At 41.1% G+C, this 13,864-nt stretch overlaps 1 protein-coding gene across 2 annotated transcripts in view; it reads right to left on the bottom strand.

Annotated features, from left to right (window-relative positions):
* Positions 1 to 329: 329 nt before the first annotated feature.
* adar (adenosine deaminase RNA specific) overlaps positions 330 to 13,864 on the bottom strand; it is a 28,568-nt gene continuing 15,033 nt past the window's right edge. For both annotated transcript variants that reach the window (XM_061982941.1, XM_061982940.2), the window contains exons 9-16: positions 11,604 to 11,772; positions 11,427 to 11,520; positions 11,247 to 11,363; positions 11,010 to 11,137; positions 9,498 to 9,680; positions 8,070 to 8,182; positions 4,675 to 4,802; positions 330 to 1,940 (exon numbers count right to left, since the gene is read on the bottom strand). In XM_061982941.1, the coding sequence (XP_061838925.1) occupies positions 1,613 to 1,940; positions 4,675 to 4,802; positions 8,070 to 8,182; positions 9,498 to 9,680; positions 11,010 to 11,137; positions 11,247 to 11,363; positions 11,427 to 11,520; positions 11,604 to 11,772 (1,260 nt within the window). In that variant the 3' untranslated portion in view covers positions 330 to 1,612. The remainder of the gene's footprint in view (positions 1,941 to 4,674; positions 4,803 to 8,069; positions 8,183 to 9,497; positions 9,681 to 11,009; positions 11,138 to 11,246; positions 11,364 to 11,426; positions 11,521 to 11,603; positions 11,773 to 13,864) is intronic.

Here is a 13,864-nt window from a genome sequence, read left to right as displayed (position 1 = left end):
GAAGAATAATAAATAGATTAATTTTGGTGTAGAAAATCATGCTTTGGAGCATTCACACAATAATGGATATAAAAAGTACACATACACCTACAATAAAAATGTGAGTACAAATTGAATGCATCGTGATTTGACCCCATTTTAAGCTGGGAAGCGATGGCGCTCAAGGATAGAGAAACTTTGACACAATAAATATGTGCAACCCCTGAAGGTAGCAAAGACCCCCCCCGACCATCCGTTATTATTCTGCCCAGCCCCTCCACCCCCCGAGCTCCCTTCAGGGCGAAGAAGCAGATGATGCATGAATTCTGTATGACCGATGAGAGTAAACATTTCACTGGAACATACCTCATTTATTCTTTTTGAACCTCCAATTTTGTAAAAAAAAAAACATTTCACTACAGTGCTATACAATAACCTACACACACACAAAGGGTGTCTAACATATTGCTAACAGAGGCATCCAGAGATCTTTTCAAATAAAACCGCAGCCCTCTTTAAAACAAAAAGTATACATCGATTTGGGGGAGAAAAAAAATGTCACACTTGCATGAATCAGCAGGTTGCAAACATTAAAAAGGATGCAAGTGTACAATAAAAAAACAAACATGTTTATGGGTGTGATTCACTTTGTTGAGCCGTAACTTAAAAATCAATTCAGAATAAATGTAGGCCGGATTTTTGAGAGCTTTCTGGAGGCCTCAAGTGGCCGCGTGGGAGCTAAAAGCCAAAAAAACAAGCACAAATAAAAGAAAATAAAAAGTTGGGTGTCTACAAGTGCTGACACAATAAGGTTATTAATTCTTCTAGATGGAATTATGGAATATTTGGGCTACTTTTCATGAGACTGGTTCCCACTCAAACTTGTGCATTTGCATGAACTGCTTGTATCAACTTGCATATAGCATCGTCATCATCAAAAAAAAGAAAAGAAAAAAAAAAGAACAACCGTGGAATGACCATATAAGGGCGCGGCGACCTCGTCGACTTCTTTTGGGCGGCCGGAGGCCATGACATCATCTTTCTTGTATGTATGTTTATATAAAAGCGAAACAAAAGCGGTGCAAGGACCTACGCTGTGCTAATGGTAACCACGGCAACCACGTGTGTATGATGGATGCTTGTACGTTTGCACGTAGCTGGTTTATAATCAGAAAAGAGGTGTTAGACATCGATGCGGGTTTTCCTCACAACATGAATAAAATAAAGCTCGGTAGCAGAAACACCGCCCCAATGGCGGGTCACGTGACTTGCTGTCACGTGACCCGCCATTGGCCCCGGTTATTCTCCTCTGTCTCAGGAGCACTGCCCCAAATGGCAGGTCACATGATACTTAATCATATTAATATTTCATCATGTGATCTGACATTGTGAGCGGGAGGAGAAAAAGCGGGTGTCTGTACAAGCCAACGCAAGCCGACTCTTGCTATTTTCAAGCCCTCTCGTCTTCCTCCTCCGTCCGCTCCCATCACTCTCTTCTTAGCCTTTAACCACATAAGATGACACGCTGGCGGCCAAGTGTTATTTGATTGTCCTTTTTTTCTCGATTTTTTTTGACGTCCACCTCCCATCCTTTTCACGCCGCCTCACGCCCATGTTCCCTACCCGCTTCACGCTACGCCTCCACCTGGTTGTATTCCATGGCTCCACCATTCCTGTTGGTTCCGAACACGACCGGGCCACCGCTGCCGCTGCCGCCGCTCGTCCACTCCACCGCCTCGAAGCTTTTTTCCTCCATGGGTTTGCCGATCCACGCTCCGTAGCCGTGGTCGCTGAGTGCTCGGAAGAATTGCTGCTTGGCCAGCTGGAAGGAGGTGGCCGCTAGCTTGGCCTGGGAGTATGAGAGCATGGAGAAGAGGTCCATGCGGTTGCACCGCTGGCACAGCGTGCGGAACATGCAGAACAGGGTGGACTTGGACACGCGCGACACGGCCAGCTTGTTCCTGCAGGGAGGACATTTGGAGCTCAGTTTGAGTTTATTTGGAACATGCATGCGTACAACATGATACATCACAATTTCCAGTTTCCCTATTCAACATGTTTGAAAAGGAGTAGGAAGAAGCAGAGTTGATTTAATTCTACCCCTTTTCCTTTACATAGCAGTTGCTAAAACTTTAGTTCACTTCCTGTTCTCAATTTATTCACAATTTACTCCATAAGTAATAATAAAAATAAATAAATAAATAATAATAATAATTGGTGAAGTTATATTTCATATGGTGAGATGAGTAAGATTATCTTGAAAATGAATGGATGGATGAAATAAATTCAGAATGTTTATCATTGTTCTTCTTCTTTGTACCTTGTAAACACTTTAAGTTTCAAGACTTTCTTGAAGTGGATCATATTAGTACATTGTTTGATTTCTTTGCTTAATCCATTCCATAATTTAATTCCACATACTGATATACTGAAGGTCTTAACTCTTTACCATGAATTGATTAACGTGGACCCCGACTTAAACAAGTTGAAAAACGTATTCAGGTGTTACCATTTAGTGGTCAATTGTACGATTGTAGCTGAGATAGGCTACAGCGCCCCCCGCGACGCCGAAGGGAATAAGCGGTAGAAAATGGATGGATGGATGTGCGGAATATGTACTGTACTGTGCAATCTACAAATAAAAGTCTCAATCAATCAATCAATCAAGTGTTGTACGTGCGTACAAATGTTTTAAATTACATTTTTCTCTAAGATTATATTTCTCCTCTTTTGTTGAGAAAATTGTTGTATATTCTTGGGTAGCAGGTTATAGTTTGCTTTGTGTATAATTTTAGCTGTTTGCAAATTCATTATGTCGTGGAATTTCAGTATTTTTGATTCAATGAATAAAAGGGTTTGAATGTTCTCTATATCCAACATTATGTATTATTCTAATTGCTCTTTTTTGTAACACCGTTAATGAATGAAGTGTACTTTTGTAGTTATTTCCTGTCAGTTGAGGCTTAAATTTTTCCTCAACTCGTGCCTGTGGTGTTTTCAGCAATACTGTCTATAAGAACCTCCAAGGTCAAACAATACATTACGTCAGGAGGGTCCAAACTTTTTCTACTGAGAGCCACACACTGAAAAATTAAAGCATGCAGGGGCCATTTTTAAACCCAATACACAATTTAATGTAACAATTAGGACATGAATTTGTGGCATTTTGTGACGTTTAAAAGGTGTTTTCACATACTTTGCAGATTGTAAATACAATTGGATATGGTTTAATGGATACAATGAAACACAATTAAGCATATAAAGTCAACTTGTTTTCCCACTCTACTGGTACTCTAAGTTAGCTGCTGTATAATAAAACTATAATAAAGTAAAACTGCTAATAGTTTGATTACAAGTGATGTCTTGCTTGAGGGAGGTTTACAACTTGAAAGTTCACTTTTAATGTATCTCTTTCTAACTCTGAAAGTGCCACATCTCCGCCAGTAGCCTTATAGTTTTTGAATGATTGCTTCCCAAAAATGCCTGTTGTAAATTCCCTAGTATTACTGTTGTTTTAGTGCAGAAACTATTACGTTGCTGTGAATGTTTTTGCATCAGGCACCTGACTGAGCAGCTAATGGGCTCTCAGGGTTCTTTTTAAAGTCATAGTGTGCCGTTTCCAGCCAGACGTTATTCACAGTGGTCTTTGTTGTGCTAATATACTCTATAACTCATATAATTGTGTTCAAAATACTCGAAAAAGGAGAAGATATTTTACTGGCTCCTATATGAAATTGAATACCTCTCTTTTGGGAATTTCAGACATTCCAGACAGACTATAAGGCTTGCTAAGGCCTTAATAATCCAAAGGTGCATTTAAAACGGTATAATGAGCCAAGGGGATCCTGCATTTATAATAATAATAAAGAAGCTGTTATGAATAGGGCTGGGTATTATGGCCAATTTCTCAAGGTTCTAAATGGATCAATCGCGATTTGATTTGCTCTACAGTTAAATATTGAAAATGTCTCAAGTCTGTTACAAAATACAAATGTTCTCTGTAGTTTTCGTCATTATAACAAAATGAACAGTTCAAACTTCCTCTAAAGTCTCAGAAGTGCAATTTTTAAATAAAGGACTTGCAAGTGAAAAAAAATCGTACCAAGGTATTGATTGTTCAAGTGCAAAATAATAACAGTAAATGATATGTAAGCTATTTTTTGTGAGTCTTATTTTGTGGGCAGAGTCAGACATGATGTATTGCACAGCAATTTTATTGTCAAGGTGTGTGCACTTTTCTGGCCCACTTGACACTGTGTGGGAGATGAATATGTAAACAAAAGTACCTGCCGTAATTTGTTCTGCGGTGATCTTAGAAGACCTTTAGTTACAAATATAATCAATAAAAATAACACATTCTGTCAGATGTTTATGGTGCATGATCATACGTCAGTATGGTAGTACATACAATTTTGCCGAAAACAGTTCAAATGGCTTCCCTTACTGTTTGTATCTTCATGGTCCACGGAAAACTAGATAATATAATGTTTGTAAGTCCCTCACTTTCTTTTGTTTTGCCCTGGAGTGCTTGATGTTTGCATCTAATGTTAGCATAGCCACACTCCATGCACGAGACTATCGGGAGAAGTGTGGCTAGGGAGAGAAAATAATCGATATGGCAAAAAATGTAAAGATAATTGATCATATATATTATAGTTATGATCAAGAGTAGCAGCATTTCAGTGTGTGACATACCCGTCTAGTTTCCCTTTAGTCCCATCCAGAACCTCCACACATGTCTGGTCCGGAAGGCTCCAGTTCACACTGGACTCCTTAGTTTTTCCTGTGTGGCGCGTGGAGTCGTACACGCTGACTCGGCCCACCTATGGTGGCGTTAAAAAAAAAAAAGGGGGGGAGAGAAGGTTGTTGGATTAGATTATCCTATGCACGGTCATTTAACATGTCTGTGGAAAAAATCAGGGCTGGGTGATATGGCTGAGAATTGTATCACAATATAAGTGTTTCAAATCCTTTAATATCGATAATTATTGATATTTTTAATGACCTGTCGAAAATAAGGACCAGGAAAAAAATCTATTAAATGTACTGGGCGGCGTGGCGCAGTGGAAGAATGGCCGTGCGCGACCCGAGGGTCCCTGGTTCAATCCCCACCTAGTACCAACCTCGTCATGTCCGTTGTGTCCTGAGCAAGACACTTCACCCTTGCTCCTGATGGCTGCTGGTTAGCGCCTTGCATGGCAGCTCCCGCCATCAGTGTGTGAATGTGTGTGTGAATGGGTAAATGTGGAAGTAGTGTCAAAGCGCTTTGAGTACCTTGAAGGTAGAAAAGCGCTATACAAGTACAACCCATTTATCATTTATCATTTCAAATGTAACCTTCCTCTGATTATAATCCCCTAAACTATCAACGCAGAAACAAAATAAAATGTCAACACAAGCATGGAAAACACTCAATGTAAAATTGTAAAATCACATTGAATACTTGATAACCTCTTAAAATGAAGGTGCAAGAATAGGGAATACATAAGAGATGCTTAATAAAGTGTAACAAATAATGGATTAGATTTTATATCGCGCTTTTCTATTATTAGATACTCAAAGAGCTCACAGAGAAGTGGGAACCCATCATTCATTCACACCTGGTGGTGGTAAGCTACATTTGTAGCCACAGCTGCCCTGGGGTAGACTGACAGAAGCGAGGCTGCCAGTTAGCCCCTACGGCCCCTCCGACCACCACCGGTCATTCATTCATCATTCATTCATCAGTGTGAGCGCCACCGGGGGCAAGGGTGAAGTGTCCTGCCCAAGGACACAACGGCAGCGATTTGGATGTCAAGAGGCGGGGAGCGAACCTGAAACCCTCAGGTTTCTGGCACGGCCGCTCTACCCACTACGCCATACCGCAAAGCAGGGCTGCACGATTAATCTAAATCAAATCGACATTGAGGTTTCAATTAGTGCAGTAACCGCAGGAGGCTGAAGTTATTTATTTGAGTGACAGACATGTTCGCCAATCAGAATTGTTGAGCCTCACGTTTGTTCGTCTCTCGCTTCAAACCGGAAGGAAGACGTCTTATGAAATTACCTGAACCGAGTGACCTCTCTTTTCAGTCATTAACAATCTTTTGTCTCGGCGGAAACTAGAGCGGGGCGCCGACAACACACTCACGTACAGGGGAAAATAATTATTAGAAAGCCTAATGTCCTGTTGTGGGAATATTTCTGCAGATTTAGTGCCAGGAAGTTAGGGGTGTGGTCTAAAGGGTGCGTGCAGCTAAGGTGGTGTGGTATTGCCGGTCTTGGTGGGAACAAGCGCCTTGAATTATTTACAGACCACATTGGTCTGACCACGGTCTGTTTGATAAAATCCAAAAATACTGCCATACTGTTGAGGTGACTTATTCTGTTTTATTCACAATTTATTCGCTCTCTACAGCACTTATTCTTACTTTCTCTTCTCACTCTATGCCATTGCTTCTCAAATATGTTCTGTTATGCGCCCCCCCACTCTCCACCGCGACTATATATAGTATCATTTGTCTATAAAATTGTTATGACTATACCTCTGCATACTATTGTAAGTAGAGATGTCCGATAATATCGGACTGCCGATATTATCGGCCGATAAATGCTTTAAAATGTAATATCGGAAATTATCGGTATCGGTTTCAAATAGTAAAATGTATGACTTTTTAAAACGCCGCTGTACGGAGTGGTACACTGACGTAGGGAGAAGTACAGAGCAGTTGCGTCTCCCTGTCATACTTGCCAACCCTCCCGATTTTCCCGGGAGACTCCCGAATTTCAGTGCCCCTCCCGAACATCTACTGGGGCAACCATTCTCTCGAATTTCTCCCGATTTCCACCCAGACAACAATATTGGGGGCGTGCCTAAAAGGCACTGCCTTTGCGTGCCGGCCCAATCACATAATATCTACGGCTTTTCACACACAAGTGAATGCCTTGCATAGTTGGTCAACGGCCATACAGGTCACACTGAGGGTGGCCTATAAACAACTTTAACACTGTTACAAATATGCGCCACACTGTGAACCCACACCAAACAAGAATGACAAACACATTTCGGGAGAACATCCGCACGTTAACACAACATAAACACAACAGAACAAATATCCAGAACCCCTTGCAGCACTAACTCTTCCGGGACGCTACAATATACACCCCCCGCCACCCTCTACCACCACACCCACCTCAACCTCCTCATGCTCTCTCAGGGAGAGCATGTCCCAAATTCCAAGCTGCTGTTTTGAGGCATGTTAAAAGAAATAACGCACTTTGTGACTTCAATAATAAATATGGCAGTGCCATGTTGGCATTTTTTTCCCATAACTTGAGTTGATTTATTTCGGAAAACCTTGTTACATTGTTTAATGCATCCAGCGGGGCATCACAACAAAATTAGGCATAATAATGTGTTAATTCCATAACTGTATGTATCGGTTGATATCGGAATCGGTAATCCAGAGTCGGACAATATCGGAATATCGGATATCGGCAAAAAAGCCATTATCGGACATCTCTAATTGTAAGCTGATTAACATTAAAAGGAAACAAAAACACCAGACTTTCCTCGTCTACCACCGTAGTTACAGTGAAGCCAAGTACTACATACGCTTCATCATATTCTGGTACGGCAAAAAAAAGCATGTTACCAGAGGTTTCACCCCCCCCCCCCCCGGCATCGCACCACGCCCCTACAGGGGGGCCCATCCCACTATTTGAGAAGGACTGCTTTGCGAAACAACAAGATGGCGCAACAATAAGTGATAGTTGATACCGCTACCTGATTGGCTGTCAGCGTGTCACTTCCTCTGTTGCTTACCAGAGAGCGAGTGCCTTTGTTCATGCAACCAAACTTGCGTCGCAACTTCCGGCTTCTTCCAGCAAATGATCGAGCATTTTATCGATATCGGTTACGTATCTATCACGATATCTATCTACTGATATGGTTTTATCGCCCAGCCGTAGCTGAGATTTCACCTCATAGTAAAAGGGAGTAACCTGCTTGTTTGGTGGTCACCGATCAATAAGCTAAGGGGAAAAAAAAAGGGGCCGCTGGGCTTCAATCAACAAAAGAACCACAAAGTGATTTATGACACTGCTCTTACTTCAGGGTGGTTGAGCTGGAAGGGAGAGGGGAGACTTTGGTTGAACGCCTGGCCATCTCTCGCCAGCCTGCAGCACACCGCTCGAGTCAGGTGACCGTGGCTGTACAGATAACCTGATGGATCACAGCCCAAAAGAAAGGTTACAATATGAGAAACATTCTCACTGGGATACTGAATCTGAACAATGCCGGACTTGGACACCATTTGTCTTCCTTCCAATTGGCTCGCACTCACACTGCTTACAGCATTCAGGCTTCTGCCCAAATACACTATGTGTGCTATCACTGTATTTTACAACACAGAATCCCTGTAATCTTCATGAACCTGTGGTCTATTTGGATTTATAATGCAGCCTCTTCTATGACAGGAAGTGTGCCGTGGTTGAGCACCAGAGCACTCAACGCACCGCAAGGACAGCCTAGTTGGAGTGTACATGACAGAACATTGTGCGACCCGCTTATATAGACAACACAATGTCGACCAACTCATTAAGTCCTGGTCCATCGTTGACGCCTGCTAGTTGGTCCAAGTTAACAAATGAGTTATATCCATAAAAGCGCCTTATCCAATTATGTTATGGCAAACTCTTTGCTGCAGCTCTTTTATTGTAGTGCATTAAATGTGTGCTTAATATTGTGGACCAGAGTTATAAGTGTTTTAAAACCTGCAAATTGTTTTATGTAAGTGGGGAGAAGGCAACAAGCAATTTACCAAGTAGAAATGTGAATTTGGGGAATTAATCAAGTCTTTTAAAGGGTTTTGATGACGATGACAACCGATTTGCAGTTAGGAGTCATTTGTTTGGGAGTTGTTTTTTATGCACATGCAGGTACAGCTTCAGCCATTGCCCACTTGACTGGCAACTGGACTAGAATAGTAGTCAATGGAAACATAGCGTTTGGATTAACTTATTCAAGTATATCATTTTTAATTTTTTTAATTCACTTTTCTGGTTCATTTAATGTAAAGCAGTTCAAGCGTACACACATACAATTGTGCATTTATTCCAGTTATATCTATACTTTAATAACCATAAGTACAATTAATTCTTAGTTATTTGGGGTTTTTTTTCTCTCTATTGTCAAAACACTTGTCCTACAAAGTTTTTTAAGTGAGAGAAAATTCTAAATAGTGACATCACCTTCAAAGCGTGGGGATATGGCACCGCCTTATTAAATGTTTACAATAAATTACAATTACAATAAAATACAACAACAAAATTGTAGCCAATTTTACAGATTACAGTAATCCCCAGCAACAGTGTAATAATTGTGTACATTTAAATTATTCTGATCCACATATTATCTTACAACTGCTACCATTGATTGTTTACTTGCTTAAAAGACCTATAAGAACAAGCCATTTTTTTGAACGGCTCTATCAAAGGAAGGACTCCCTTCAAAGAGTCATAAATTTCCTCTCCATTACCAAGCGTGATGGACTTCAGGTAGATGGGATGCAAAAAGTGAGTGAGCAGCGCCCCCTGCAGGCCCAACACGTTCCAGCGCAGGATCTTATCACTGCAGCTCATGGTGCGGAGTCTCTCCCCGTGCTGGATGCCATCCCAGGTGGGCACAATGGCGCTGGATTCCACTGGGATGGTGCCTTCGCCTGGTAACCACAACAAACACACACACACACAAACAAACAGAGGATGACAGGAGGTTAAGGCTGGGCGATATGGCCTTTTATTAATATCTCGATATTTTTAGGCCATGTCACGATACATATCTCGATATTTTGCCTTAGCCTTGAATGAACACTTGATGCAAAAAAAAAAATCACAGCAGTATGATGATTCTATGTGTCTACATTAAAACATTCTTGTTCATACTGCATTAATATATGCTCATTTTAAACTTTCATGCAGAGGGAAATCACAACTACGGTAAGTCAATTTAGCAAAACTGTATTTATTAAACAGTTATTAAGCAGTGGCACAAACATTCATGTCATTTCAAAACAGAAAGTGCAAGATTGTCAGAGAAATTTTAAAACAAGCTATTAGTGCACTTTTGTGCATGATGTCACTAAGATGACATATCAAAACAACACTAAATTAAAGTGCACTTTTTGTACAGAACGCCACTACAATAGTTTAAAACTAATAAAGTGCACTTTTGTGCATGATGTCACAAAAGATATTTCAAAAAGTGTAAAATAAAAATTAGCTGCATAATAGGAAATCAAATAGTGTACGTCTTTCGCTATGCGGACGTTATCTCCTTCTCTTTTTGACTATTTTTTCATACGGTGTCGATCTGGAAATGGAAGACATCAGGCTCAATTGGGTCAGTGCTTGTTGCTTCGGCATTTTGTTGGCTGTGGCACCGGCCGAGATGTTGACATGCAGAGTAGTTTCAAGCACTCCTTATTCTCTAGCGGGTGACTTTTCAAATGATGCTGAAAATTAGTAGTGCTGCTACTTTTTGTAGCAACGCTTTTGCCGCATACTTGACATATTACGGTTGTCTGTTCAACATCTTCCCGCTTGAAGCCAAACCACAGCCAGACGATGGACCCCATGCTGTTTTTCTTGAGAATTAATTCTTCCTCCATTTGTTACCAGATTCACACCATCTCTCTCTCATATTACCACTCGCACTGCTCCGCTAGCACCACCTGCCACAGCTAACTTTACCCATGCCGCTACCTCTCTGCTCCGCGAGAGCGTATGACGTTGCACGCGCGACAGTATGTGACGTATGTAACAAGGTGCGCTTGTTTTATCTCTCTGTGAGAAGGAGGGACAAGAAAGAGTGAGAAAAGCCTGTAGTCTAATGCCCGCAGCTAACGAGAACGTATACTCGAATACCCACGATAGTCATTTTCTACATCGCACAGAGACAAACCCTCGATATATCAAGTATATTCGATGTATCGCCCAGCCCTACAGGAGGTGCATTAAAATCACATACTCATGTGTTTTTTTATTCTTACCGTTCTCCACCTTGGTGCGCAGCTTGCCCTGTTTGGCATTCTCAAACAGAGGCTGATGACCAGACGCCTCATCCCCCGTCTCGCTGCACGACTTGTCAAACAGAGCGCCATCCCCGCATGGCGCCGTGCTTCAGACGGGGGAAAAAGAAAAGACAGTTGAGATTTTGACAAGGCGACACACCGATCATTGAAGCATCAGACAGGATGGAAGCAGTAGAGGGGAAACATCATTCCCACCTAATGTAGAGGTGAAAGGTGATGTCCGATTTGACCCGCAGTTTGTTGTCCTCCGCTTCCTCAAATATACTGTTCTCTGTGCCATCACAGTGCTTCATCAACTCGCTGTACAGAAACCTTAGAGGAACAAAAGGTGTGAGTATCACAAATAGGACATAAACCAAAGTGATCAAGTTTTACCTAATAAATCCTCTTCTGGAGACGATTTCAGCGTGGCCGTCATTGACAGTGTCCCCTTTTAGGCTCAGCTCCTCCCCCTTAACACAGCGGTTACCTGGAATTCAGGAATGAAATGGAAGGACAGCCACACAATATGCTGTGACAGTGCAAGAGGTCAAATGTCCATCAAACACACACCAGTTCCCAAGCTGACTACAGTCCCCAGGCCTTCTCCCCTCCTCATGACGATGGTGGCCAGGATCTTGCGTCCCAGGAGGCTGTGCTGGATGCGTGCGGTCAAGGCGTTGAAGCGCTGGTGGCTCAGCATGGCGATCTGGTCGTGTAAGGTACTGCCACTCACAGGAAGCTAAGCAAAGAGGGTGCGTAAAAAAGGATTAGTTTGTATAGTTCGGTCCATACAAGATGTTTACAATAGTATCATTGTCATTTTAGGGCCACAGGGCAATTCTGTTGATGAATTAATCACTTCTTTGTTGTTTATTGTGAAGTTCGTATAAATATTTGAAAAAACAAAAACAGACAAAATGGAGAGAATATTTTATCTTGGATGTAGTAGTAACCTACCTACAGTGCAGTGCATAAGCGAAATATTAACTGCGCTTCACTTTTTCCACATTTTGTTACGTTACAGCCTTATTCCAAAATGGAATAAATTAATTTTTGTTCACAAAATTGTAGACACAATACCTTACAATGACAATGTAAAAAGCTTTTTTTTCCAAAAACATTTGCGAATGTTTTAAAACTTAAAAAAAATATTTATTTTTTTAAATAAAAAAAATCACATGTACCGGTACATAAGTATTCACGGCCTTCGTTCTATTCGTTGTTGATGCACCTTTGGCAGTAATTACAGCCTCAAGTATTTTTAACACGATGCCACAAGCTTGGCACACCCATCTTTGGGCAGTTTTGCCCATTCCTCTTTGCAGAACTGCTGAAGCTCCATCGGGTTGGATGGGAAACGTTTTTTTAATCGAGGATGTCTGTGCATTGCTGCATTCATCTTTCCCTCATCCTGACTAGTCTCCCAGTACTTGCTGAAAAACATCCCCACAGCATGATGCTGCCCCCACCATGCTTCACTGTAGGGATGGTATAGGCCTGGTGATGAGCGGTGCCTGGTTTCCTCCAAACATGATGCCTGGCATTCACACCAGAGTTCAATCTTTGTCTCATCAGACCAGATCATTTTGTTTCTCATGGTCAGAGTCTTTTAGGTCCTTCTAGAAGTTATTTTCTCTTACCACAGAGGAATGCTGTAGCTCAGACACCTCCATGACTAGACTAAGCAATGTACAGAGACATCCTGGATGAAAACCAACGCTTCCCATCCAACCTGATGGAGCTTGAGAGGTGCTGCAAAGAGCAATGGGTGAAACTGCCCAAAAATAGGTGTGCCAAGCTTGTGGCATCGTATTCAAAAAATACTTCAGGCTGTAATTGCTGCCAAAGGTTGCATCAACAAAGTATTGAGCAGAAGGTCTGAATATTTACAATATGCGCATGTGCTTGTTTTATTTTTTATCAAATTTGCAAAATGTTTAAAAAAAAATAAACTTCACATTTTCATTATTGGGTATAATGTGTAGAATTTTTAGGACAGAAATTAATGTATTTTACTTTGGAATAAGGCTGTAACATAACAAAATGTGGTAAAAATGAAGCGATGTAAATACCGTCCGGATCCGCTGTAATTGGTTGATCTTCCCTATTTGCTTTCATAAAAACTCCATACATGGCTGGAAGAAATGTACTAAATGGATGTATTGTCTTTACCAGAAAGTAGACCTTTATTCATGCAAATGCATTTTCAGATTTGGTTTTCCAGAAAAAAAAGGTTCTTATAAGATTAATAATATTGTAAGATTATGAATAAGATGATAACATTCACCCCATTGTGACATCTGAGTAGGGCTGGGTGATAAACAATAATCAGTTTATGCCGCGATAGATACGTAATCAATATTAAAAAATGCGTTTGAAATAATGGTCGATATATATATTTTTTCTTTGTCGGAAGAAACAGCAAGTGGCGAAGCAAGGTTGGTTGTATGAACCATGGCACTCGCTAACTAAGCAACGCAGGAAGTGATCACTGATCCGCGAGAGTGACACACCAACAGCCAGTCATGTATCAGTATCAACTATCAAATTTGGTTGCGCCATCGTGTTGTCTCGCAGTTGATTCTTTGCATGGAGTGAGAAGAAAAACTAAAAATTAGTGCTGCAGAGAGCAAAGACATTGTGGGGGGAAAAAAAACAAAAAAACACACCAACTTTGAGAACACAGCTGTAACTTCCTAGCACTAAACCTGCAGAAAATAGTTATTACTATGTTTACATTTTCACACGTTGCACAATTTTGTTAAACTTTAAGCATTTCTTAAATATTCCTTAGTTTTTAACCTTCATTTTAACAGGTTATAAATGATAAA

This window comes from Nerophis lumbriciformis, linkage group LG21, assembly GCF_033978685.3.
Source record: "Nerophis lumbriciformis linkage group LG21, RoL_Nlum_v2.1, whole genome shotgun sequence".
NCBI classification, from domain to species: Eukaryota; Metazoa; Chordata; class Actinopteri; order Syngnathiformes; family Syngnathidae; genus Nerophis; species Nerophis lumbriciformis.
Note: the sequence above shows the minus strand (reverse complement) of the source record. Positions and strands in the feature narration are given on the sequence as shown.